Source organism: Sinohyriopsis cumingii, chromosome 6, assembly GCF_028554795.1.
Source record: "Sinohyriopsis cumingii isolate HCF-2022 chromosome 6, ASM2855479v2, whole genome shotgun sequence".
Classification (NCBI taxonomy): domain Eukaryota; kingdom Metazoa; phylum Mollusca; class Bivalvia; order Unionida; family Unionidae; genus Sinohyriopsis; species Sinohyriopsis cumingii.
The window spans coordinates 99,143,822-99,171,189 of record NC_142966.1 but is presented as its reverse complement, the minus strand read 5'-3'; the positions used below and the strand labels follow the sequence as shown (position 1 = coordinate 99,171,189).

At 34.6% G+C, this 27,368-nt stretch overlaps 1 protein-coding gene across 1 annotated transcript; it reads left to right on the top strand.

The window, feature by feature from the left end:
• Window positions 1–3,892: 3,892 nt before the first annotated feature.
• On the top strand, window positions 3,893–27,183 carry LOC149797540 (torsin-1A-like). The gene is made up of 5 exons (XM_089962399.1): window positions 3,893–4,199; window positions 9,682–9,944; window positions 11,629–11,804; window positions 14,652–14,776; window positions 22,083–27,183. Exons 1-5 carry the CDS (start codon window positions 4,004–4,006, stop codon window positions 22,349–22,351), a joined length of 1,029 nt encoding a protein of 342 aa, XP_089818525.1. The 5' UTR covers window positions 3,893–4,003; the 3' UTR covers window positions 22,352–27,183.
• Window positions 27,184–27,368: the final 185 nt, after the last annotated feature.

Genomic DNA, 27,368 nt, shown 5'->3' with positions numbered 1-27,368 from the left:
GGGTGTCCATCTTGCAGCAGAGCAGCTCCTAGGCCATCTTTACTACTATCAACTTGTAGTACCAAGTCCTTATTTGGATCGTAGATTGCTAACACATCTGTTTGCTTTAACAGTTGTTTCACTCTTTCAAAAGCTTCCGTGCATTGTTTTGTCCATTTCCACGGTGTGTTCTTTCTAGTCAGGTTTCTCAATGGTTCAAGAGTCTCAGACAGATTTGGCACAAATTTAGCCATATACTGTACCAATCCACAAAATCGTTTGATTTCAGTAACGTCCGTCGGAGCATTCATTTCAAGAACAGCTTTGATTTTATCGTTATCTGGCTTGATACCTTGTGGCGTGATTCTGTGTCCATGGAAAGTGATTTCAGGGCCCATATCCTTCTTTCCTTCATTCAAAACAATGTGCCTCTCTTCACAGCGTTTGTAAAGCTTTGCCAGCTTTTCATCGTTGTCTTTCTGAGCTGCTATTTCATTATCACAACCAACGATGATAATATCATCCGCAATTGTAAATGTGCCTTCAAGGTCGCTAAGAGCTTCATTCAGGTTCCGCTGAAATATTTCACTGGATACATTCAGTCCGAACGGTAGTCGAGCCCATCTGTATCTTCCAAACGGTGTTATCATAGTAGTAAGTAGACTGGATTTTTCATCAAGTCTAATATGCCAATATGCTTCTTGCACATCGAGTTTCGTGAATACTTTGGCATTATGTAATCCTGGAACTACGTCATCAAAAGTTGGAAGTCTATATCGTTCTCTCACTAACACTTTGTTCAGCGGTTGAGGATCTAAACATATCCTCCACGATCCATTGCTCTTCTTTGTAATTGCCATCTGGCTAACCCATTCAGTTGGTTCTGTAACTGGTATTAAAATGCCGCGTTCTGTCAGTAGGTCAATTTGTTCTTTCACCTCAGTTCTCACTGCCAGCGGTATGTTGCGAGCTGGCAATGCCCTGGGTTTTGCATCATCTGTGAGTCTGAGGTTCACTTCACCAAGATCTCCGAGGTGGCGTTTGACGCTTCCGATAAAATTATCGGTGTTAATTGTGACCAGTTTCAGTTCTTGAACCGCTTTCAAACCTAGCAAGCAATCTAGCTCATTTGGCACAATTACAAAAGTTACGTTATAAGTTTCATTGTTCACTGGGTTTGTCACTGTCAGAGTTGCCTCCCCTAAGGATTTCGCTGTTGACTTGTTCCACATTCTGAGATGTGACACTTTCTGTATTCTCTGAGATTTTCGGACAAATCTCTGTTGGATTGTATTTACCTGGGCCCCAGTGTCAATGTGAAATGTTACATCACAGTCATTTACAATCATTTTGGCTTTTGCCTTTGAATTGATCGAACTGTCAATGTAGTTAAGCCAGAATTCTTCTTCTGTAGCTTCTTCGGGCTTGTCATTTTGGTCAACTGTTTGCACTTTCTTGCAGCATGATTTGAAATGGTTCTTTACACCACAGTTGTTACATCTCTTTCCCCAGGCTGGACATTTTTCTTTGCTTCGTTCATGAAACAGTCCACAGAAACCGCACTTAAGTTTCGGTCTTACCAATCCAGTACCAGATACACCTGCTTGTGATCGTGGTTTCGCGTTATCAACTTTGTTCACCGAATCATGTACTTTGTCTTGTCTGATTTCTTGCACATGTCTATTTGACTGTTCAAATGCTCGGCAAGTTTGAAGACACTTGTCAAGTTCAAGTTTTTCTTCTCTCAACAACAATTCTTGGAGCTTACCACTTGTGCTGAGTACAATTTTATCTCTTATCATTCTGTCTTTTTCTTTGAAATTGCACGACTCTGCTCTTCTCCTAACTTCGATAAGGAAATGTTCGAACGATGTAAAGTCATCATATTTCACACACCAGAACCTGTGGGTTTCAAGAACTTCATTCCTCCGTGGATTACAGTAGGCTTCAATCTGTTGCAGAACTTTGTCTGGATCGTTTTTGTCATCTTGATTTGCCCATACAAACTGGTCATAAATGTCAATTACCTTCGGTCCTGCACAGTGTAAAATGATGCTGGTTCGAACTGTCTTGTCTTTGTTTTGGGAACCACTAGCGGTCAAATATATTTCTATCTGTCGCTTCCATCTCTTGAAGTTTTCACTTATGTTTCCTTCAGTAATATCTAAAGTTCCAGGTGGCTTTAACGAGTCCGCCATGTCGAACGAATCAAATCGGGACGAATGTTCAATTAAATGTGATCTATTTTCGCGACCTGGCTTGGTCAAATTTTCGGAGTTTCTTCAACTCTGTGCGTTTATCCAGCGAAAATCAACGTTGCAGACGTTATCAGGATATGCGTTCACCGCTGCCACCATGTTGATAGCATGCTTGTATCATCATAAGTGGTGATATCTTCAAAAGAATAGCTCGTACAAGTCGTAGACAAAACACAAGTCACGTGTTTAATCAACACACACACACACACACACGAAGGTAACTCCTTCAAGACCACTACAGAATAGAGAGTAACAGTTGTCTTTCTTAGATCATATCAACACATTCATTTAAGCTAATTGTGACAATTTTATTCTTTTAATATTTTTTCTATAGTAATGTTGTAGTTGTTTAAAAACATCTGAAATTTACTTGAATAATGTTTAATCTTCACGTTCTATTTACTGAAGAAGAATAAAAGAAGAAAAAAACTGTTGTACGATATTAATTATTTCGTCCAGTGCCGGGTTTAGACGTGTGTGCGTGTGATTTGAATTTTTAAGGTAGCTCTAACAATTTTTCAGTCATATCGCTACGATGTCTGCCGTGTGGCAGTTTAGACTGTGGATTGCATACGTTATATTTATAAATGGTTTGGGGTTGGGTTTTTTTCTTCTGACAAATGAAAATTGACAGACTTAATGTAATAATCGGGACTTCGCTGCGCAAAATTGAGAGATATTACGAGATAGGGATGTAGATGAGGAAATACCCCCAAAATCGGGAGATTTTTCTCCCGGCTTGAGAGTTGACAGGTATGAATTGTCCGGGCTTGTGGAATTTCATTCAGGACTTTTAGTTTATTTAAGTCACCAGCCCGGGGCCTGTGCCTAACAAATTTCTTTTAGCACTTACCAGTACAGTACATAAACTATTATATCAGACTGTAGATTCAACTTTTGAATGTGCAACCCAAATGTGGTCTCCTGTCTGCCTCGCTCGCCAATGTTTATGTTTGTATTCGAGGACTGGCTAGTATAGCGTCACGGTACCACGTGATCTGTCGTCTCATTAAAACTCGGAAAAACTCGGCAATTTACGGAAGCGTGGTATCTTTCACGCAATATAATCACTACCCGCTTACGATATTTAATTTATAAACATTGCAGTCGAATTAAAATCTGTAGAGAATTGTAATGTTATTTGTTATTGAAGAATAACTGCAGAAGGCGTTCTATAGTATTTATTATATACAAGACATCAATACAGCTTGGAAGGGGAGTAAAGTCTGCCCTGAGTGTCTATTTCCCATGGAACTTAAACCCTAGTGAATGTATAACATAAACCAGCTGTTGGTGTGTATCAGTTCTAGTGCAGTGTGGAATGTCTGATTACTTTTACTGTCAAGTGATGTTTCAAAGCTAATTAGATTAAGGCTTACACTACAAGAATTACATACGTAAAAGGAAAATTTTGATTTCTAGTCTCCTTTAAGTGCAAAATTATTTAAGTAAATTTGCACTGTTGTTGAATGCAGGTATTCATTTTTATGGTCTGATGTAATTTCATCACCAGAAATTATATTTAGTTCAAACAGTTACGAAAAGCGTCATTATACAATTTAAAAAAATATATTTCCATTGTATATTTTATTTCCATTGCGTTCCAGTTTTCCGTTGCGCATTTTAGTCTTTCCCCAAATGAAGGGGCCGTAATTCTAAATAACATTTAACATTCAGAATAATGGTATAACGTGCCATTAGCTTAACTGTTTTTCGTGAGTCCTGTTTATTGAACCTGCTTTTTTTTCTGCTGCCGGTCAGTAAGAATGAAATACATTAAAACTCTTTCAGTCACCTTCTGTATTTACTTATTATGTGCAGATGCCAGAGGAGAAATTGTGTCAGCCTCAATAGCAGCTGGACTGTCGGCTGTTGTTGCAGGGGGTATGGCAGGCTTTAAGTTTGTTTTCTGCAGGTTTAAAGAGTGCTGTGATGATAGATGGATACATGAAAATTTCACAGGTAATACTTTTTAATAGAATTGTTTAATAACTAAAAGTTAAATTAGTTTTAAAGAACTCTTTTAATCAAGAATATTAGTTACACAGAATATTAGTTTCTCATTCTGGCAGTATTGAATATTTCCGTCCTGAATAGACACTTGCACTATCTGCCGTTGTTTACGACGATAGGTTTATTAAAAAGAAGTATGTAAGCATAGCTAACAAATACTTTCAACAAGATTCCCTTTATGGAAATAACTAAGACAATAATAGAAAATGTATCAGACTTCAAAGATTTACTTTTTCTTTCACCCCTATCCAATACAAGCCTTGTCATCTTGTACCGAAAGCCGAATCACGACCCGCTTGGTTGAATTAGGTCGTAACCTGATGATGCTTACACTCATACAAGCATAGTTGCATGATTGACCTTCTTTACATATTGCTCACCATTGCCCAAAAAAAACCAAGGTAGAGTATAAAGGTCATTGAAATATTGATACTGTCCTGGAATGTTGTATTCGTGTATGACTCTGTGGATATGTTTGGTAATATCCCAGTATGTAAATGAAAGTATACAAGTAATCTATTTAATTGCTACATTACAAGAAAATCTGTAATTAAAGCCCCAATGTTAATAATAAATTTCACCATTTTTGCAGTCTAACTCAAGTTTGGACAGAAGGGAATGATTTGTCATAAATGCTGTCTGACATATACCATTCTTTCAAATAATCAAGATGTTAGTTTTAAATGATGTTCAAAATATTAACTTTAAAATTAGACTGCTCCAGTGGCCAAGTGGTTAGAGCATCCACCTCAGATGTGGGAGGTTGTGGGTTTGTTCCCCATCCGAGTCATACCAAACACTTATAAACATGGTACTTACAGCCTCCTTGCTTGGCGCTCACCATTATGAGGCTAGTGTTAGGAATGATTGGCCTGGGATCTTTGCCAGTGTTGCAAATTGCACTCATTTTCGTTACTGGTGACAAAATATACCATCTAGTGATTTTCTTTTGGCAACAACATTTATGGCTGTTAAAACTGTGTATACAGTCTTGAGTTTAGAGTGGAGAAATTCAAAAGCATTATGACAGGAAGCTGCAAACTTGTATATAAAAATGCACTGGAAAGTATTGTTACATAAAGAAATCCTTTGTTCATATTGACAAACCACCCTTACACTGCATTGATATAATAATAATTTGTAATGTTGATGTCTGGCCTTAGTACTGTACCCCTAATATAAACAAAATATTTGTGCTACTTGACTAGCTACAATCGACCACCTCTGAAGGTGGGAACAGGAACGACTAAAGTTGACAAGATGATGGCAATATTTTTTCCTTTTGAAAAATGTACCAGAAAAATAGTTTGTCTGAAACTCCAAAAGATTGCCTTTGAAGCACCGATTGTTCTATATATACTAAGCAAATGGAAACAAAATTCTATCTCAGTATCCTACATTTATTTCATGTTGCAGCATCAATAACAAATGTACCTTCACTGAAGCAAGCTAAAGACCTTTGATCAAAGGAAGTCAGCAACAAAATTAACTAAAAGCATTGTTTAATTTTTCATAGTGATTAAAACATTTTTATTGTGCTGCAAAAGTTTCCTGTTTGCAAAAAAAAGTTCGTGCTTACAATTGCTACCAATGGCGGTGTAAAACCCAAATTAAAGTTCCAATATTTTAAACGAATATATACCTGGCCATCAAATTAAATGAAGGTGGGACATCTCACAAGAATGTTTGTTAAACTTTTTAATTTGTTGACATGTTTTCATTTCCATATGATTAACCTCATCCCCTTAGTAGCCTCACCATTGTGGTAGTTGTTTCTGGCTGACCAAAATCTAGGCCAGTTTAGTACATTTACATGTAGCATATAAACAACTATACAGCCATGTGCTACTAGGATAAGGAATATCAGAGTGAATTGTGTTTGTTGACAATGGGATATAGATCAAATGAGGACTACCATGTTTTATATATACGTGTTAGTTGTACTTTCTAATGGTATTAACTGATAAATGAATTTTCTAACATATGATCCAATACTCGAATTATACATGTACATTATTTAACACATTTTGGAGTACTACACAAATATAAGTTGTCAGTATACAAGTGTATTTGAGACTAGTTGTCTTCATTTAATCAAAATCTCCATTGCTTTATTTTCTCTATGTAAATCCTAGTCACAGATGACAGGTCATCTAAAAACTTTGACTTGTATGCGAAGTTTCATTTATTTCAACCCCTTTCCCCCTTATCTAAATATCTGCTTATGTCAACACTACTGTATTGGTTTCAAGGGTGTTGAGATAAACAGATTGTAATGTATTATGAAAATGGCGACAGGTTTTGAAAATTGGCGATAAAATATTGAGGTTGGCGTTTTTTTGTGTGTGACAACATTTAGAGCCAGTGCCAACCGAGTTATGCACTGAATTATTATTACCATAAGACACTTAGGCACTAATTAACCATATGTCTTGGTATACCAAAAAATTTCCATGGGGAGATTTCCTCAGTTAATATTTTTTAGTGACTTATTCATTTTGATTTCTTGTTTACTCATAAGAAAATTTCAGCGGGCACAAAAAATAAGATTAGCTGGTTTTCACTGAATTTCATTTATTTAAAAATCCAATTCAGGGTTTCATAAATTTACTTGAATGTTGATTTAAATTCTGTCTAAATACCTATTATATGTGTGGAACTAATTTTAATTTGTTCTCTGACTTACCTTTTTGAGGTCTTTCTATTGTAGACACTTCTCACCTGTAGTGTTGACTTTCTTAAGTTTTCATATAGATATATATTTACCTGTGTTTAAAGGAAAACTGATGTACTATTTATACATTACTCAAAATATTATTCACTGGTAGGTAAAAATCACCCATAGTAAACGTAGTGTGACCCTGCTATAGCGCGCTGCATTATAACGCGAATTTGGATATAACACAGTCACGGTGTGGCTCCTGAAATTTTATATACATGCATTTTTCTCACACACAACCATTTTTATGTGAAAAGTATGCAAAAAAAAGGTAAACATTTATTATCATTTTGGGGAAGAGATTGCGCATGAATAATACAAGATGATCGTGGAATGGCTCCTGAAATTTTACACATATTTTTCTTGTACACGAAAAAAGTTTATCTTTCTAAAGGTACGAAAAATAAAGTGTGTACAATGGATCATATATGGCTTCGCCAATGCCACAAACTGATTTTATTTTTCTAATTGGTGGCAAAATATAACATCTGCTGATTTAATTTATTGGCGACATTGTTGGCTGTTTAAACTTGTATATACAGCCATTGGTTTGGAGTGAAGAAATTCAGAGGCCCCATGAAAGGAATTCACAAACCTGATACAAAATGCACTGAAATTTATCTATTGTTACATAAACAATTTCTTTGTCCATATTGACAAGCCATCTTAAAAGTGCATTGTTATATCATAATCCGCTTATGTTGACATCGAGCATGAGGTATGTTGTGAGATATTTGCTTTCTTTTGTTGTTGACATTTCTGGTAGCAGAGATAAACCAGATAAGGCATTATCTCGTAATCTATCTTTCATTGGATTATCGGCCGCTCGCTAGTAATTAACATATTTACATTTGACATCTTTGTGTGGATGGTATGTAAAATTCCTCTTCTTTCCACTCAGAATTAAATCCTTCAGAACACCCACATGTTCTCTACTAATCTTGTCATCAGACTAGAACACCTGCATCTCTATCATCCGTCTACCCTTTGTTAAATTGAGTGGAAGGCAGCATCCCTCTGCAACCACAAATGTACAAAAAAATAATCTTCTTTGTTGGTTTATTCACTAGGCAGGGAGGAACTGTAACTACGATCAACTAAACGACAGCCTATTCCTTTTTTAAAAATGTAGCCAGATAAAATAGTTTGCTGAAATTTCAAAGAAAACATTACCTTTGAAGCACCGACTGTTATGAAAATGTACTAAGCAAATGGAAAAAAAAACCAGCCTCTATAATGCAATACAATTATTTGATGTTGCCTCCATAATGTGAAACCGGCATTTGTTTGGTTCTCTAAAGCTGGCATTTAGCAGTGAAAGCCGACTACAGTCTTCATTAAAAACAAAGAACTTTTCTTCAGAGAAGTCAGTACCAAACTTAAATAAAAGCAATGGAATCTGATGGATTTTTGCATCTGCCACCATGAGTGGAACACGTTTACTGTGCCGTGAAAGTTTCCTTTTTGCAAGGAAAAAGTTTGTGCTTACGAATGCTACCAACAGTGGCTTAAAACGCAAACTAACTTTTATTGACTTGGGACATACTGAAAAGTAAATGTGCTTCATCATTCGTTACCTGATTGTGCTATGTTTATCCACTGAATTCAGCCCTATATGACCTGTGACAAAATGATTGAATATTTTAAAATCTGTGTGGATTTTTTTGATGGAATTACTTGTATTGTGGATCCAATATATGTGATGAGATTCAAGGGTGAATACACGGTGTTGCTAGTCTATTCACGCTATACATAAGACATGTATATATAAACAATATACACATATATGTACCAATCCATGGTTCTCTAAATAAAGTAAAATATTATATATGCCTTATCTGTTTTCACTACAGGCATATTTCCCATTTAATATGCATCGATTTAACTGTAACTGTGCCAATGAAGCACGTATTATACTGCCTTCATTTATTACCTATCCCTTCCCCCCAACAAATTTGTTGGGGTACATGCATCATTTTCTTCAGCTAACTGACCTGGTTGCTTATAACATGGTTTGGTCTATAACATGGTCAGGTTCTGTGGCTCCCAGCTACCATGTTATAGCCGGGTCACACAGTATTTAGTTGGTGTTTTGAATGATCATTATAAACTAACTGAGGATATACATATAGTAAAGTGAGGTCCATTAAACATTGGCATCAACCCATAATAAAATTATCATTATCAAGAAATAGTAATGTTTTGTAATCTGATTACTTAGTTTTTAAAAATTAGCATTATTTTTCCCTGGCTTTTTTTATAAAAGTGTTAGTATTATGATGCCCTCTGTCTGGTTATCTGTATATCAGTTAATAAATATTAATAAATATCCTAAGCCATTGGGATGTATTCTATGAAACTTTGTAGTTATATTGCCTTTGTGATGATCATCAGCATTGGAGGTGTCATTTTTATGCTTCCACTTCTGGGGACATGAGGATGTTACCTGGTATGTGTCAGAAACTACTATGCATACATTACAATTTCACCGACTTTTTTAAATAGGTATTTTGTATCTAAACTATAGACAGTCATAAAAGGAAGATGCTTCTTTTATTTGCCAACTGATATGATGGATGTGTCACTAATACTGTGAGGTGGCAGGGGGTGGGTGGTGGAATATATTGTGCAAAGCATGGTGATTTGCAATGGAGAGCCACTGAAGGTGCACTAGTTAACAGTATTAATCAAAAATGCTCCTTTTGTTTTCAGGTCTAGCAGAGGAGTTAAGTAGTAAATTGTATGGCCAGTATTTGGTAGTAAAACCTGTAGTAAACCATCTTAAGGGTCACAGCAAAGGGAACCCTTCTAAGGCCTTGGCCCTTTCCTTTCATGGTTGGACCGGGACTGGGAAAAATTTTGTTGCCAGAATTATTGCGGAAAACATGTACAAAAAGGGAATGTCTAGCAAGTATGTGAAGTTAATTTCTGCTACTAAAGAGTTCCCACATGAGGAAATGGTGCCATTATATAAGGTAGGTTACTATCATTGTACCAAATTTAGTGCATTATGCATGCCACAATGGCCACAACTTGTTCGATGCAGCCCATTTCTTTTCATCCCAGATTTTTAATTTTCGTTTATAATGGTCCTTCCTTTTTTAGCTACTTAATGCCAGATAGCTAAAACCTTTGAACCTCTTTGCGGCTGGTAAAGGGAAGTTTCATATGTTAGATTCAAAAACTGTTCATTAATATGTATTATTTTCAGATGCAAAATATTTTATTGTGCATATATGATATAACTGCATAGGCAGTAAGTGTAGACAGCACACCTGTTTGTTTGAGTGGTGTTAGTATGTAAAGAAGTGTGTGTGTGTATGATTTGGATTTTTAAAGTAGCTTTAAAAACAAATTCTGTCATGTGGCAGACATGTGGCATCATGCCCCACCTAGTGACATCAGGCCAACCAGTCCTAACTTTAACCTGTTAATGCTGAGTGCCAAGTGAGGCAGCTGCTATTACCATTTTGATCAGTCTCTGGTAAAAATTGTCCAGTGTTTGAACCAGCAACCTCCTGATTCCAATGCATATGCTCTAACCACTTCGGCCACCGGAGCAGCCTGTAAGGAAATGTTATATGTACATAATATGCAGAATGCTTAAGTTGCTCACTATCTAAGAGTAAGACATGCTGTACAGACATGCAATAAATTAGTCACATTTAAGAATGGAGTCATGTAGTCTGTAAGGGGAAATAATTCTGAAATTCATTCAGAAGTTTCAGAGTCCTGTAAAAATACTGGCACATAACCATTCCAAAATGAAACTTGCCAAGCTATGGACCAGCTTGTCTTTTACATATTTTTTTCTGTCTGAATATCTCTGTCCCAGAGATACATTTTACACAATGCAGTGTTTAACATCAAACTTGTTTGATATGTTAGAGTGTTTATTTATGTGTGTAAATCATATATTGTCACATGCTTTTCTCATGTGACCTAAATTGCTATATTTTGGCAGTGTATGGTGTTAGAGTCATAATTTGTTGCAGTTAAGCTCATGCAGGCTATATTTGTTGATTGGTATTGTACTACCTTGAAGCTGCTGTTTACTTATGTCAATGAAGCAACACCCATATTGCATCTCTGTGGTCTTGTGTTCAAAACCCAATTCCAGCATATGCAAGATTTAAGTGGTCACCCATTCGGATTAGTGATTGCCTCCATGTCTTCTTGTCTCTTCAGCCTCAAAATTGCATTGTCAAATGTAGATTGTGCAAGTTTTAAAAATTCTTTGTACAGAAAAGTCAGATGACTTAGACTAAAGTTCACATTGTACTTTACAGCATCACAGCAGTCATCTGTTTGTACAGTGTATTTTAGAATTCTTTGTACAAATGGCATGCAGTAAATAAGTTCACATTCCAGGTTCACAACATAAGAGCTTTAGAGGGTACATTATATTGTGTTTGTGTTAAAGTTCTTTGTACAATTGATATTGGCTAAATAAACGACAAACTCCCATTCACATCAGAGTGGAAAGAAGTCAGTACTTAAATACCTGTAGATTGATCAGGAACTTTTTAGCAAGAGATTAAGAATGGCAGATTCATTGCCTGCTCATTTACATGACTTTTCTTTTCAAAATGCTCAACACTTGTAAAGTTTATTGCAGACCATTCTTAAACTACTATAAATGTTCATTTTAATCTGCAGGACAGATTGAGAGAGCTGATTGAGATCAGTGTGAAGCAGTGTGAGAAGACCATGTTCATATTTGATGAGATGGACAAGATGCCACCAGGTCTGATAGATACCATCAAACCATACCTGGATTATTATGAGAAACTCGATGGAGTTGATTACAGGAAGGCAATCTTTTTATTCCTAAGGTACTGACATAATCTTGTGTTATTTTGTTGTTGTCTTTCTTCTTCAGTATACTATTGTTAGGACAAGGAGATTTATTGGGAGGACAACTGGGTCATCGGAATGATTTTTTAATGTGGGAATGCTTTTTATCAGGCCATGATACTTCAACAATAAGTATGTGGCGGTATTGTAGCAGTCAACATCTAAATCACTCTTTTAAATCAAATTGGGACAGCAATCCCATGCAGGTTCCTTAGTTTTGACATATTTGGAATAAATGCCAAGAATGATGAAGTAAAACATAGATGATAGCCAAAGAAGAAATAGAAAACAAGAAATCATGATTTAAATTCATTACTTTTTAACATTTCTGTGATGAGTTAACGTGGCAGGAGGTAGTAGCCTACTGCCGAGCTCCGTAGTGTCATGGTCATGTACGGTACACTAAAATGGGTGGTATTAAAGAAAGGTAGACAGATGTAGCTCTACAATGATACCAAATAATCTGGAATTTTTAGTTGCACTACAAAATACAGAGGGAAAAACCTCATTTTTTGGACCAAATTGTTTCTACCCAAAATTCACCTGTGGTTGGAATCTGCTTTTATGTCTGGATTTTAGACTTTTTGGTCTCAGATCTAAGGCAAACTGGTATGAACTGCAAACAGACAGATGAACCTTTGCAAAAAGTAGGATAAGATAGGCATTTGGAATAAAGAGGTGTCTTGATACAGTAAATAATGGGTCCGTTTAGCATAACAAATAATTTTAAAAAATCCAACTTTTACCCTTTTGCTTATGCATGAGCCAAATAGCCAATGAAAAACGTTGACATGTTGTCAGTGAGTCAGAAGTTGCACTTTAGAAAAATACACAAGCCAAATTAGATATAATGATTATGATTGATGGTGATGATGTGAATAATAAAAACAAAACCAGTGTAAAATATTAATTATATCATTGAGTGGAATATGTCCCAGATTAGTTGACAACTAGCATTATTTTCATCTTGGTGACATAAAATTCATATAGTTCCATAATCCATAACATTTTAATTCCTTTCTTATATTTATATGATATATCCCAGAATTCTATCAGAGGTAAAATACCCGTATAAAATTGTTTTCCCTGAATGATCTGTTTTACAGCATCCCATAAATATTAAAATTCCTCATGATGACAATCAAGACCACACGTTTGTAATTCACTGTATCCTATAAATGTAATTGTCCATCATCTGGTACAAAACCCAAGAATTCATCCTCATCATTTGTGTAACCAAATAAAGTTCTGAAATTGTCCATCATCATCTAATGTCATAAATATTGTCTGGCTCATATTTACTGTCATGTGCAGGTACTTACGTGGAGATTGAACTTGGGGTCTGTAAGTGACTCTTTGATCCCCCAGTCTGTGAAATCTATTAGGGAATGCAGCTCAACAGGTGTCATTTATGCAGCAAGATCACAGGCAGTTCAAATAACCACCTAGTATTGCTTGGTACTGAACAAGTATTGATTTCACAGCTTGATCAAAGGGTTATCACATCGTAATTAGAGCTGGCTTATGTAAAAATAGATAAAAACTTTTGTTGTATCAAGCAAAGTGTTTATACAGCAAAACATAAAATCATAATACAAGCACAGGTTGTTTGGATTTGTACAAAAATGGAAACAATAAACGTACTAAAAAAGCACCAACAGATAACATTGAGGGACACTTAACTTTGTGGTATGTAATATTTAATTTACCGGAAATGGCTTCAAATTATTAAAATCCAAATAACTAGATACAAATATTGTGTAATGAATTCCAGAATGAAACAGACTGCAACAGCTTTATTGCCATTCTTATGAACACTAATAGTATTAAACAATATTTATTGTCAAACACTATTACTATTGCCTTTAGATTTTTAAAAAAATCATTTGTAATGCTTGTAAGATGACCACTATTTCTGTATGAATAAAATTTTTAGTAAAAACGTTGACTGATGAGTTTATTATTTTACTAATGATTTTGCGAGAAAAAGAATTTTTTTTAAGACTTAGTATAAGGCAAATTAGGTCATACATCAACAATTATATTTTAGAATAATGTATATTTTAGAACTACCCTATTTGGACAGTATTGGTTAAATTTTGAATTTTATCATGAATATCTCACTTGCCAAAACAATTCGGCTTGATGTAATTTGCAAGATTGCAGTTACAGTAATGATTTTATTTATGTAATTGTGCCAGTCTGAGTATGTGTGTGTGTTTCTATGCATATGTTTGAGAGAAAGAGAGGACGAGGAGAGAAAGGGAATAGTTTGATTACTGTTGGTCAGATTTCATTAAGAGTTGGTAATTTAAAAATGATTGAAGGTGATATGAGGAATAAATTATCACATTTTTGTGCTTGTTTGACAACAGTGTTTGGGCGGGGTCCAGAGTGGCCAAGTGGTCTAAAGTGCTCATCATTCTGGATCACTGTCATCTCACCTTTGTCTGCGTGGTTTCAAGTCTCATGCACAGCTAATGTGGGTATGAGAAAGCTTGCCAGTGTCTTCTCAAGGGTCAGTGATTCTTCCCAGGGTTCTCCATGGTTCTTCCTCCAACAATTATACTGAAGCCTATATTGTGCTGAGAAAATGGCATTAAACCCTACAACAGCAACAACAATGACAACAGTGTTTTAAGTATGGACCATAATAAATTAGTACATACGTGTTAATCTTACTAGCTTTAGTCACATTAACTGCATTGGCGTTTCATTGGCACTGTAGCATATAAAGAATTTCAGCAAATGATTCACATTCACTTTGGTTTTGTGGCTACAAATGTCTTTCCTGTTCATGACTGATTATAGCCGTTTGGTTTCAGCAACACTGCTGGAGGTGACATAGCTGAAGAAGCAATGAATTACTGGAATGAAGGAAAGAAAAGAGAAGAAATCAAGCTGAAAGACATGGAAATCATTATCCAGAAACCTGCACTAAATGTGAAAAGTAAGACAAAAATCCAGGCAATATGAATCATTTTATTTCTCCATCTGTCTCTATGTAACAACTTCCAGCGGATGATAGGACAGGTTATTTTTCTCATAAGTAATTTTGGTAATTTGTATCTTTTAAAACAGTCATACAGCATAACACCTTACAGCATTAATAACTTATTAGGTAAATATAGTTTTACTGGGATGAATGGAAATTTCCAACCTGCCTCATTCAGTTTAATCCTGAGCCAAATAAATTAGTGAAATCAAATGTATTTAAATATTTCCATCAACCCTTCTAAAACACATTGCAACAGCTTTATTGCCATTCTTATGAACACTAATAGTATTAAACAATATTTATTCTCAAACACTGCAGGGGCAGATGGACTTGGATTTAATGCAAAATTAGCCATGGTTCATTTAAAAACACAAGCAGTCCAGTTCAACCAGTGAGATGCAGGTGTTATTTGAGATATTTGTTATTTAAAGTAACATGTTTTCATGTTACTTTATGGGTATTTTTTAAGTAATGCACATTATTCTAAAAAAATATTTTTCACTGCAACATTTAAAAAGTTTTCATTATAATTTAATGTCATGATTGAATTTGGCAGAGAACAGTTATACAGCTGCAGATTGTGGATGCTCTGTTCAGCTAGAAGACATCTGGGATTTCAAGAGGCTCTACTGTTGTGACTGGTCTTTTCATCCACGTGGGAAATATTCCTAATAATGCATTACATTGAATATTTCCAAATATTACTTGTTTATTGGCAATCTCTTTCAAATTCAATCACAGTAAGTCCATTGGCCGTTGCACTCAAAAGCATGTACAGTCAAACCCACTTATCTTGACCTTGGTTATCTCAAGAACCCATTTATGTCGAGCATTTTGTAATGTGTGGACCTGCTTATATCAGTGAAATGATCCAAAAGCAGCTATGTTTTTATACATATGCTCAGCATTGGCAACACTAACCAGTTTCATTTTTTTAAAATATACATACAGCCATTTCATTGAGCTTCATGATCTACTTGAACATATAAAATTCTTCCTGAGCAAGTCATTGGAGTTCACGATCTCGTCAGCCATTGATTCAAGACACATTTCTGATAGAGGCCTTGAAATCAGAAGCTTGTTGCATTTTGCATAGTTATCGATGGTTGGAGCTATTTATTTTGTTGTGCAAGTTTTGTTTTCTGCAGGTTAGTCATATTTATATGCATTACTCTATACTGGAATTTGTGTTTTAAAATAGTACAGGTTTTACTTACGCTTAATGTACCCCCCCCCAAAAAAAACCAACAAACTTGGTGACAGATTTTCATTTCCCTACAAGTAGCCACTTTCCCTTAGCAGTCTTATTGAGAAGATTATGTTTGTTGTCTGAGGCAGTCCAAAATCTAGGCCAATTTAAGTACATGTAGCATGTAAATGCTGTAACAACAGCCATGTGCTGCTGGACAATGCATGTTGTGGCTAATTGTTTGTTTAGATGTGTTGGTTGACAGTGGGTTATACCGCACACAAGATGAGACTTCTATTTTATTATACAGTATTATGAATTTATTCAGTGTCTGAAAATTAATGATTAGATTTTGTTAAATTAAAAGATCTTAATAATAATTATAAATTATTTAGAGCACACGTGCATCTCTATAGCCATTTGATTGTAAAAATAAAAATGATCATTTCTTTTAGCCATTACAATGTGTAAAGTGAGGTTGGATGGTTATTAAAACTTTTTATGTAAAAAATCTGATTCCTTCTTAAGCACGTAAAATTTGACATATCAACAGATTACAGTACATAAATTTCCATTAAATAATGTCTGAATTTAGATTTGTGACAGCTGTTGTTGTTGTTGTTGTTTAACGCCATTTTTCAGCACACGATAGGCTATACATGGCGGCCAGTATTAACGGTGGAGGAAGAACCTGGGAAATCTGTGACAGATGTAGGTACATGTATATTATATTTATTTCCCAACTGCAAAGACACAAGCAAATCCATTTCACTTACATTGAGGGTGGTCAGGTTTATGTAAGTATGTATTTTTTTCTTCAGGAGGTAAGGTTATTTTATTTACTGAGGGATATTAAAACTATGATATTTTCATTGCCAAAAATACACATTAAATATGAAATTAAAAGAGAAAAAAGAGTATCTTTATTTTGGAGAGCGCACATACATGTACACACTAGCGAGTAATTTATTAACTTTTTTGTGTAATGTCTGCTGTGTACAGCTGTAGTCTGAATTCTGTCTAGAATGTTATGAAATCACAACACTTGTTATTAAAGTAAACTGTAAACAAATTAAGCAATTATTAACATTAAAACTACAACTTGTTCGTTGGCAATGTTCCAGTAAATGTAAGAGTAAGAGACGGGTTCTTCTTTAAAATTACATTACCGGTAACCATGATATTTCAGGACCCAGTTATATTGACGATTGTTTGATACCTTGACCTAGTCGAGATAACCAGGCTTGACTATATTCGGAATTGTGACTTGTAGCTGGTATGGCTGTTCTCTGCCACAGCACTCATCTCGGAAATTGTCAAAACATTAAGGAATAATAGATACTGCTCAAACAACTAAAATGACAACATACTGAAATTTGGGTATCATCATATTTTCCATGTCACCTGCCAAAATCCAGATTACATATCATAGATGGGATGGTATGAAATGATCAGCCTGGATGATTAGCCAATCATATTTTATTGTTTTTGTTTAAAAAGAGTAATTTAGTATAAATGAAGATACAAAATTACTCTGCATGAAATACACTGAATATGAATAACATGGACCCATATCTACAGTCTGTTAATCTGTCATCTCAGTGGGGTCCATTTTGTTTACTTGAAATTGAGATGTCAAGTTCCAAAGTGGCAAAGTAATTTTTTTAATTACATCCTTTTAGAATGTTAGAATGTTTGATTTTAATTTCCCTTTAAATTCCTAATTACTGTACATTTCATTGGCATTGTTCCTTAATTAGAGCATCTTATTGTTATACCATTTAATTTGTGTGGTCTGTCTGAAAAAGTTAACTGAATTGTAATGTTTTTACTACCTGATGCACTGAAACCAGGTGAACAATGGTGATCATTTAAATAACAAAGGCTTAGCAACGAAAGCATCAGGTAACAAAAGCATGATGTCAGCTAATTTTATGGTGAACTATGGTAAAAACACCAGAAGCCAGTTGGAGTTTTGGTACAAATTGTACTTTTATTAAAGTTTAAAAAATAATAGAAATCAAGTGAAAAATAAATAATGGTGAATTGTTTCTTATGACCACTCACAAATCTGGCTGAGATAAAATAAATTTTTTCCAAATTTCATTTATGCACTAAGGGACAGTAAACTGCATGCAAGATTTACTTACCTTTGAAATTGAAGATCTTGACAACATGCCAAACATCGTAAGTTCCAGTGTTTTTCAAAACTGATCACTTCTGTTTAGGCATTATGAGTTTGTGGATTACATGCAAGATTTACTTACCTCTGAAATTGAAAAGCTGAACAATGTGCAAAACTGTGCATCTGTGAAATTGAAGAATTAACAGTGGAATCAGTCCAATAGCCCATTTTAATCAGGTCTCTCAGAAGTGCTACTTTGTCATATGTACAGATAAGAGACTTTGCATGAATTGGTTTAAGGAGATTTATTTTCAGGTCATCCAAGACCTGATCTGAATGTACATCTTCATTTCCTGCAGTTCATTTAACTGATAATGAAATCAAGATTTGAGTTCCACCTTGTAAAAGTTGTTAAGAGTTAAATCTAGTGATTGCTTCTTATCCATACATGTAGCTGGCTTACAGTCATTTGCTTTATTCAAGCACCTCACTCCTAATTGTTGAGAACTTGGCAGCAATCCATAAGAACTGAGAACTGAATTACATAAGATTACAATAGTGGCATTAAATGTGTTAACTAAGATTTGTGGAAAAGTAGTCAGCAGTTTTTAAAGATCTTCACTTTTATGACATATTTTAGCAATGAATAATGTTATTACTGGGTTAGAGCATCCGCCTTGGATGTGGGAGGTCATGGATTCGATCTCTGGCCGAGTAATACCAAAGATTTATAAAAATGGTACTAACAGCTGCTTCGATTGGTGCTCAGCATTGAGAGGTTAGTGTTAGGACTGGTCAGCCTGGTGTCAGGATAATGTTACTAGGTGGGACATTATCCTACATGTCTGTGGCATGATGCCCCAGTGCTGGACATCACTATAAACAGCCACACTGCAGACATCTTTGCGATATGACTGAAAAATTGTTAAAGCTACATTAAAAATCCAAATCACACACACACACAATGTTATTACCGTATTTACTCTATATATTGGGACATGATAAAATAATTTTTTTCCTGTCCCAGAACTTATGGTGAAACTTTTTTTCACTTATGTCATATGTCCCACAACTTAATAAACAAAATAAATTTGTATTACATTTGTGCTCCCCCCACTGCAATAAAATAGATAAACAAAATGCTTATTTGATAATAGAAAGAAAGAAACTAACCTTGTATTGTTATGATTTCTTTCTTTTTATCAACATGAGCATTAAAGAAAAAATATATCCATGAAATCCTTATATGTAACATAGATTTCCATACTGTATTGTGTTTTGCTTATGTCTGATAACACACGACACATTGTTCATTGACATGAATATTGAGAAACAAATTATGTTTGGTTGTGCTGAAAGGTTTGAATATGTTATCCGACTGAAATTCTGGATCCAACAGAATCACATTCAAGAGGGAAATAATCAACTGATATCTTGAAAACAACTGTCATTCATGCATGACACAGTGTTAGTGGAAAATAATCAAGACTGAACTATATGCAGGTCTATTGTATGACAGTATCTTGCAAATAAAAATCATTATTTGAAAACACATTCACTTGAGTGCAAGTGACAATCTTTTCGCCAGCACGGGGTACCAAAATATCATTACTATTTACCTGCAGACATCAATGCTCCTTGTATTAATTATTACTATAGAAACCTGGGTGGTGAATAAACACAGCTGGCAGCGAGCAATAAACTTCTTCTATGAACTTACTGGCAGGACATCAAAGACAGTTTATTTTTATTATAAAGCAAGCTGATCTCAGAAGCCAACTTTGGTTACTTTTTTGTGTGAAGAGGATATACAGATCTTATTTTATTGCAAAACAAACTGACATCAGAAACTGACTATGAATTCTTTTAAGGTTGCCGAGTTTTTATTTTTTTTAATATACATAGACAGCCAAGATATCGAAGCTAACTTTGGTTCCTTTTCACCGGTATTCATATGAATTTTGAAAATAAACTGAAACAATGAAACAAATTTTAAAGCAACACAATATAGTCTTTTATGTTTTGTGCATGGACATCGATGACCCAGTCTTGCCCAGAATATTTGGAGAAAACCAGATGATTTCACAAATTAGAGGGAAATAACTGATATATTGAAGACAACTGCCATTCATGCGTGACATGGCATTAGGTGCAAAATAACCAAGATTGAATTATATCCAGGTCTACTGTATGATAGTATCTCACAAATAAAAAGCATTATTTGAAAACACATTCACTTGAGTGCAAGTGACAATCTTTTTGCCAGAATGGGTTACAAAAGTATCATTACTATTTACCCACAGAGGTCGATGCTCCTTTGTATTAATTGTTACTACAGGGCCATGGAGAGCAATCACAATATAGTGCTTTGTGCATGGACATCAGTGACCCAGCATCACCCAGAAGATTTGGAGAAAATAAAATTGTGATGAATTAGTGAAGGCCAGAATAGAAGCAGATGATTTCGCAGACAATATGAACATTAACACAGATGAGTTTCTAGTGTACATTTCTCGCATTCCTGGATGGACTGACGATAAGATGGGGGTCAGAAGTGTTAGAATTAGCAATACTGGTGCAGATTTGAAAAATGTCGACTGTAGACCTTGCAGTTTCTACTTCAGATGATGTGATTCCTCTGACAATGTTTCACAGTGAGAGAAGGCCAAAATAATATTCATGCACTGAAAGAATGGATTGTACATGTGCAGCAGAAGTGTTGTGTTGATGAGATGCTGCTGACGTGGATTAAAGAATTTTATCTCAAGTACACAGTTTTATATATTTTACAATAAACTTTCAGTTGGAGTGCATTTTCCGACATTTAATTTTCGAATGATTTAAAAGGTGTCCCACAAGTTATGATTAAATTAAATTAATGTGTCTCAGAACATACAGTGCACAAACAAATTCCTTATTAAATTATTTTATGGTGTCCCAACAAATATGGTATCCTAACATAAATGGTAAATACAGTAATCAACTTAACTACTACATTACTGCAGTACAGATTAAATGTGTTTGCTCACAGATTTAAAATTAGTGTCTGTATAATGTTTTGCAGAGAAAAATATGTCATTGTTTTTGTTGGATTTCTGTGGATAAATGATAGATCGACAAAGTTAGGTACCCATGGATATGTAGTTATACCCATACAATGTGGCATTGTGGAGGGTTTTTCCTTGATCTTGTGCATATTCGCTAGCTTCCTCTCCATCTGCAATGCATGGAGAAACAAAAATTCATGTGAGCAGCATGTAGATACATCTTGATGGTATCCGAAATGAGTTCATTGATCTTCTCTCCATGATATCAGGTTCAGGGTCAAAGGCCATAACAAAGATTATTGTACTGCACTTGTGAACATGCTTTTCCTATATTAAACAAATATATTGTTTATTTGATAGATAAAATAATATTTTCTGTTATGTTTACTTTGTGCTTTAATTCTTAGATTGGCCATTGCAACAAATAACATAAATGGTATTCATTTGAATAGCTGGATTTGTATTATTTTTTAATAAAAAAACATTATTAGAGGTAATATAGGTCTAAATAAATCTTTTTAGGAGAGAAATAGACATCTATGATGTGGTATCTGCACCATTTGCTGCACTATGTATCCTTCTTGATTTTCTGTAGTATTTTTTGTTATGTAATCATAGAAGATTATTCTGTACATTTCATGTTTCTTGTTATTCTGGTACTTTACAGAAATAATAAAAAGTACATTTGTGGCAACTAGTCTCATGCAATAAAAAGTGTATAATGTGTGGTAACCTGTCCCATGCAACATCTGCTACAGAAACAATAAAAAGTGTATAATGTGTGGCAACCAGTCACATACAACATCTGCTGCAGATCCTCCACCTAAAGAGTGAACATGATTGTTCAAATATGGTTGGACAGCATTGTCACATGACTGCCTTTTTTCTCCAATTCAGGTGGGCTTTGGCACAGTGAGCTGATTACCAAGCACATGATCACAGCATATATTCCCTTCCTTCCTCTCGAAAGGAAACATGTGAAAGAATGCATTAGGGATGGCCTGATAGCTGGTGGATACTACAAGAAACGGTCTGAAATTCCTGAAGTCAAGGTCTCAGAGATATTAGAAGAATTGACTTTCTACCCCGAGGGGGCAGGGATATTTTCAACTACTGGGTGCAAGCGTGTCCTGGAGAAAATTGATTATGTGATGGAAGAACTATAGAGATTTTTCATCTTTCAGATTGTATTTTTGTTCTTTCATATTTGTTGTTGGTTGGTTGGTTGTTATGTGTTAATGCCATTTTTCAGCACAAGATAGGTTCTACATGGTGGGCGGTATATTTAGTGGCTGAAGAACAGGGGGAAGAACCACTGACCCAAGAGAAGCAACTGGCAAGCTTTATCACGTACCCACATTGGCTGATGTGAGATGTCATTGGTCTTTAAAGCCTTTTCTGCATACTGATTACTTTTTGAGATGAGTGATTTCGATAAATGTGGGAGTCTATTTCCACATATTCAGCATTCTTTCTTTCATGTCTGACTATTAATCAATAATTTTTAGCATTCTTTTGCTCAAGAGAAGTTTGCAAAGTTTGATACTTAAGAATGCTATATTTTTACATGTATAACATGCATACCCCTATGTTCAACTCAGAATGAGGGTGAGACCGCTCAGTTGGCATTGTGGTTAGAGCATCTGTGTCGGATGCAAAAGGTCATTGGTTTGAACTTCGGTTGAATCACACCAAAGACTTACAAAAATGGTACCAACAACTGCCTTGCTTGGTGCTCAGCTCTAAGGGGTTAGTGTTAGGACTGGTAGGCCTGGTATCAGGATATTGTGTCATGGTGGTACATGATGCTGCAATCTGGAGTATGATTCCCAGTACAAGACATCACTATAAACTGCCACACTGCAGACATCATAATGATGTGACTGAAAAATCGTTAAATGTACATTAAAAATCTAAATTATACACACATGCACACACTGAGTGAGGAGAAAATTTGTGATATAATACATTTTAAAATCTTGATAATTTTTCTCCATTTTCATAGTGTAATAGCAATGGGCCATTTTGGATAGTGAATTTAAAACAAGTGGAAATTTTGAAAGTACAGTATATCCATCCAGTAATATGGATGCATTTTAAGGTTCACATTGTTGATGGAGTTCAGTCTGTTGCATCAAATTGCTCAAATTTCTCTTTGTCTTCATTAGTCTTGAAAAGTTGCGCTATGTCTTTGTCTGGCACATCAAGATCTAGCCTGCATTAATTTTTACCTTCTAAAACACCTTGCTAAGTCAAGTAAACATTGCTCACTGTATTGTAACAGAGAAGTATCAAATAGAACCAAGTTTATATTTTGAATAAAAGTAACTAAATTGCAAATTTACAGCTACCTACACAAAGCAGTGTGACCACCAGTATGTTCAGCATATCAAAAGTTTTGATTACCTTGAAGTACCATGCTGAGCCAGCAAAGCACTGTCCAACTTTAAAAACACCACACTGTGAAGTAAAGATTGCATGCTCAGTTTGTAACAAAGAACGGAGCTTATTTTTCAAGAAGTAAATGATTGCAAATTTGCATTGGCAGATACATTGTAATTATGTTTAACATATTAAAACTTAGCCATCACTGATTAACATGAAAAGACTGAACTGAATCAGTGATTCCCTGTATTGTCGCAAAGATATATCAGATACTCTGATTTAAAAGGAGAAATTCCATAGAAGAAAAAATGTTTTCCTGCTTTATACGTTAATTTTTTGTTTCATGGTATGTCAGTGTTACCATAACAAACTAACCTTAGTCACAAAAAATATGTCCCTACATGTGCCTCTGATGAGAACATTAATGCTTCTTGAATTAAAAATATTATATTTCAGTTCATCTAGAACAAATGAAGAAATAATTTAATTGATCCACAGTTATGGAATACTCAGCATTTACAGTACTGGTACAGTAATCATCATAATTGTTCCACTACAATGCGATACTTTGTGCAGCATTAGAGCAACAAGTTACAAGTCATTATGTACATGTATTTCCAATTGTGGTACAAAACAAAATGCTACACAGTGATTTGAAATGAAACCAGTTTTCAAACATAAGTAATCAAAGGACAAGACTGTCGGGGTTCGTAAGCATTGTTTTTTTCTTTAACACAGCTAGTACTGGCATTTAGTTGCAGTCAACATACAATGGATTTAATATTTCACAAGGAGTGAATATGATACATGTATGCAGTTATTGTGCCTTCATTCTTCCATCAGATTGACCTGGGAGAAAAAAATTCTTTTAGTTCTTATATAGAATGTGATCTTAAAGAGTACTTTTCTTTTAGTTTTTGTTTAAGACACACACCCCTGAACGAAAATAATAAAATTAGGTGAAAATAGTGCACATTATACACAGCTAAATTTAGTACAAATTATAAAATCAGTATTTTATCTGCAGTTATTTGTACATATATTACAAATGAAAATAAGGAGCCCCGAGTGGTCTAAAGCGCTCTTCATTACGGATCACTGCCATCTCATCTCTGTCTGCGTGGGTTCGAATCTCAGATTCGACCAATGTGGGTATGTGAGAAAGCTCGCCAGTAGCTTCTCGAGGGTTGTTGGTTATTTCCATGGATTTCCTGGGTTCTTCCTCCACTATTAATACTGGCCGCCATGCATAGCCTATCATGTGCTGAAAAATGGCATTAAACCCTACAACAACAACGACAACAACAACAAATGAAAATATAAGTTACAAAGGATACTTTTTCTGTTCTTAAAACTTTGGTATGCCTTTCATCACAAAGAAAAAGGCTTAAAAAATATACTGATGCTTTCTTTTCCCAAGATTGTTTATGATCCGTCAATACTAATTGGGGCATATTCAGAGAGGATTTGGGTTAGTTCAACTGAACTCCTGTTTAAGGTGAAACAAAGGCCACTTTAAGATGAAAGGCGAGGACATTGGGCATTTAATTAAAAAATTTATCCACCTACTTCTCAGAATCCAGTGACTTTCTCTTTAGAAAAAAATTAGTCTGCCTGTGTAGATATCAGGATGTAGGATGTTAATTTAACCTTGTCGATGTCAAGTTGTATGAAGTTTAATTTAACCTTGTCAATGTCAAGTTGTATGCAGTTATTTTGCTCTTGTAAATGTCATGATCTCAAAGTTTATTTCCACAGTAAAAATCATGCAAAGAGCTGCAAATATTATACATGTATGAGTTAAATTCATTCAGAAATGTGTTTACTTTGTATCGGCTACATAATTTGTACCAACAAATATCCATATCAACAGAGTTTTTGGATGTGGAAGCCTTCCAAAGCATTGCATCCAGAGGAATAGTTTTATGTACAAATTTTGTCTGATATTAACTTTAGTTGAGGACATAAAAACTAAAATTTTTAAAATGCCACTGAAATATATACCAAAACATAATAATGTACCTTTAAAATTAATTTTCTCTTTCTCTGTAATTCACAAAATATTTTTAAAACTCCATCTGTTATGAATTCATAATCAGTGAGTCTCATTCATGCTTATTTCTGTATGATCTCAGTACATTTGATATAATTGAAACTTTATGATGTGTTGCTGGTATTCATTTGTTGTTATGTATTATTGTTACTGAAACATCTTCTTTTGCTTCCAGTGGACCTCAGGTTTTGGTGCATCTGGATTGTTAAAGAATGTCTAGGTCCTTTCAAGCAACATGTATATAAAAAAAATTTAATTCATTGTTTGGCAGTGACATTGAAATGAAGAGGATGATTCATTTAATAAGAGGTCATCTCAACAATTCCCAGTGGCTACTATACTGCTAACATCTGACAGCTTTACTTTGAAAATTGATAATGAAATTTCAGATATCTTGATATAATTTATCACTACCTTTGGCATATCTGATGTGTTTTCTGCAAGTACAAGTAGGCCTATGGTTGGTAACAGTTTGTGCAATCTTAGACTACAATATGACCATATGGTAAAATATTGAATAATTACAATATTAAATGCAAGTTGAATGGGAATTGTTAAAAAAATTGAGTTTATTTTATATGATTTATTGAACATTAGTCATACCCAGACAATGTTTTCTTCATAACATGGTCATCTCTTTCAAGTTTGAAGCTAGAAGGCTGGTTGGTTTATGAAAGGTGGCTAATTGTAGAACTTGTAGCATAAGTTCCTAATTTATACTTTATTTCCAGTGAGAAATAAATATATAAAAGCATACATATACATGTAGGTCTTGAAAGGAAAATGCATTTTCTTTGAGAAACTAAGTATTAACAACTTTAAAGACTTAGTGTTAATTATGATTTGAATATTATCTAAAACGCAATTAAACATTTTCACAATTAGAGTTGTATTACATACCTAAATATGAATTGGTAAAATTATGTCTCATTGTCACATGCCATGTGTGACAATCCATTATGCTCATTTATCTCCCATGGCTGTCTGTACATATGCTTCTTTTTCATGAGTTCGCATAAAAAAAAATACATGATCAGTGAAACAGTGTAATAAATTCCAAAACATAAATGAACTTTTATATTGTACTGTATTTTGAAAATTATGCTAGGTTCAGAAATTTTGGGTTGGATACTGAGTGACAGTTTATTTTTGTTTTGTACAGTGGAAGTTTTGGGACAAATTATCATGCCAAAAAGTGTATACAAGAAAGAGAGAGAAAGTGTATATACTTGAGAAAGAGAGAGAGAGATTTAGTTTTGATCCTCAATGATATATTTTATGTACTGATTATCTATGAGTGAACACAATGTATCACCTAAAAGTCCATAATGTTACAAGTGTGAGCTTACTAACAAATTGTAATTTGAAATTCTGTCTATCAATATATAATGTCCCTTCAGATTTTTCTCATTAAGGAGCAGCTGCAGAATGGATCAGAGATGTCTTCATATGGATATATTCTACATTTAATTTATGATCATCAAACCTCTGAATTTCTAATGGTGCAATATGTGAAATGTGTAAAAATCTTTTTTCAATAAAACAACTTTTTTCAACTGTCTCTCTATCAGTGTCAGTTTTGTCCTGGTACGAATCAAGACATGACATAAATTTTATCATGCAGTTTGGTTTTTCTAAAAACTTGTTTGTGTACTGACACCTTATTGACTGAGCTTAACTGATAAATGAAAATACACAAGAAAATAGAAAGGAGCTCAACATTTGCTTTCATGACAAGAGTTTAC